Source organism: Penaeus chinensis, chromosome 35, assembly GCF_019202785.1.
Source record: "Penaeus chinensis breed Huanghai No. 1 chromosome 35, ASM1920278v2, whole genome shotgun sequence".
Taxonomy (NCBI): domain Eukaryota; kingdom Metazoa; phylum Arthropoda; class Malacostraca; order Decapoda; family Penaeidae; genus Penaeus; species Penaeus chinensis.
In genome coordinates this window covers 36,386,286-36,388,785 of record NC_061853.1, presented here as the reverse complement: position 1 = coordinate 36,388,785, position 2,500 = coordinate 36,386,286, and the positions used below count along the sequence as shown (strand labels likewise).

Sequence of the window (2,500 nt, the reverse complement as noted above, 5' to 3'; positions counted from 1 at the left end):
GGAGATAATACGAGGAATACATTCAAATGATAGGAACAAAACGGGGGATAAGATGGCATTCGTAATTAAAAAAAAAGAGCAAGAGTTGTTCTCCACAAATAGAAATAATAGTGGGGGGAGGATGGAGGGAGAGAGGGAGGGGGAAGGATGGAGGGAGGGAGGGGGAGGGTGGAGGGAGGGAGGAGGGAGGGGGGGGGGGAATTTCAACTCCACAAAGTGCTTAATCTGTTATATGCAAACGGTTTTGTGATATTTACTTTGCCTTTTTTTTTTTTTTTAATACTCGTTTTGTTGCATATTATGATTTCATTATGCTGCTGTTGTGTACTGTGCAAATACAGATCTTTCATTGGCCTATTTATTTATTTTGTAAATGCATATATTAGTATATGTTGTTATGATAGCTTATACATTTGACGCGTAAACTGACTTACTCCTTTCACCGTTTCACACTCAAATATATATCTTAAAGGATTTTTCATTTAGATTTATTGTTATATATCGTCTTTATCTTTGGTGGAAAGTATGATAATGCATTATATAACAAACACACGAGAAAACAGAAAACAGAAAATATAATGATAAAGGAAAATACACGAGACCTTAAAAAAAGCGAGAAATCACACTTTAAGAAAAAGACCTCCCCCCCCCAAAAAAAAAAAAAAAAAAAAAAAAACAGTAAATAAAAAGAATAAAATAAAACAGATCCATGGACCCTGAAGACAAACTCACCTGCTGCTCCGTCAGCTTGAGCGCCTGGGCCAGGTCCGCGCGCTCGGGGCCGGAGAGGTAGCGCTGGTGGGCGAAGCGGCGCTCCAGCTCGAACACCTGGGCGTGGCTGAAGGCGGCGCGACACCTCTTCTTGCGGGGCGCGCGCTCTCCGTCGCCGCCTTCGCCTGCGGGCAAGGGGGGCGTCGTGAGAGGTAAGGGTCGGGGGAAAGCGGTGTCTGTGTTGTGTGGGTCTGTTTGTGACTTGCTTGTGATGAGTAGAGTCTCTTTTGTTATCTGTCGTTATCTATTAATATTATCGTCATCATCATTATTCTTATGCTTATTCTTCTCATGACTATTAATATCACTATCATTATTATCATCGTTATTATTGTCATTATTATTTTTGTTATTATCGTTATTATTATTATTTTTATTATTAGCAGTCGCAGTATTGTTATTGTTATTATTATTATTATTGTTTCATTAGATTCCTTATCCTTATCCTTATCCTTATTATTATTATTATTATTATTATTATTATTATTATTACTATTATAATAATTATCATTATTATTATTGATACAAATATTACTATCATGATGATGATATTTTCATCATCATTATAATTTTTATTAACATTATTATCATTGCCATTGCTATTACTATTGTTAATCATTATCACTGTTGTCATTAATATTAACATTGTCAACATTACTATCATTATCATTATTATCATTATCAATGTTGTCATTGATATTAACATTGTCAGCATTACTATCATTATCATTATTATCATTATCAATGTTGTCATTAATATTAACATTGTCAGCATTACTATCATTATCATTATTATAATTATCACTGTTGTCATTAATATTAACATTGTCAGCCTTACTATCATTATTATCATTACCATCAATTATATCCTAAGCCCCATCAACAAGATACTGCACTGAATCAAGTCAAATCCTGTAATCGCTTCGTCCAAAGCGCTCGCCGCGAAAACCCCTTTCCTGACGCGAGGAAAAGGGATTTCACCAGGATTACTGTGGATTTGTGGATTTACGTTCGCGCTAAAGGGCAAGGGGTGGTTTTGTTTTCCTGTGTGTTTGTCTGTCCATGCATGTGTATGTTTACTAGTGTTATTTTTTTCAGGTCTGGTAAATATTAAGAGACAGATTCAGACAAGAAACAAACGAGAAATTCTAATAAAAAAATAAATACGTGAACGATGAAACCAGTTATGATAATAGGGAACATAATGATGGTGATATTGATAATAATGATGATAATAGCAATGATAATTATGGTGTTATTAGTAATAACAATAATCTCGTTGTCGCTGTCATATATGTATGAATATACATATATATATATAAATATATATATATATATATATATATATATATATATATATATATATATATATATGCATTTATACATTCATACATACACACACACACATATATATATATATATATATATATATATATATATATATATGTATATATACACACACATATATATATACATACACATGTGTGTGTGTATTTTTTTCTCTCTCTCTCTTTCTTTCTCTCTCTCTCCCCTGTACATGACATACATATATATATCCCTCCCCTTCTTTCCCTCTCCCTCCCCTTCTCTCTCTCCCCTCATCCGTGTGATATTATAATAAAACGTAATGATGATAAGCCGTTAACTACATTGTCATAGAAGGAACGGCATTTATTTCCACTTGCCTTCCCCCACCCCCCCACCCCCCTCCCGACCCCCCAAATGCCAC

At 34.4% G+C, this 2,500-nt stretch overlaps 1 protein-coding gene across 1 annotated transcript in view; it reads right to left on the bottom strand.

Annotated features, from left to right (window-relative positions):
- Positions 1-2,500, bottom strand: part of LOC125044156 (homeobox protein Nkx-3.2-like) — an 11,175-nt gene that overhangs the window by 3,874 nt on the left and 4,801 nt on the right. The window contains exon 2 of the mRNA XM_047640607.1: positions 733-896. Coding sequence (XP_047496563.1) covers positions 733-896 — 164 coding nt within the window. The remainder of the gene's footprint in view (positions 1-732; positions 897-2,500) is intronic.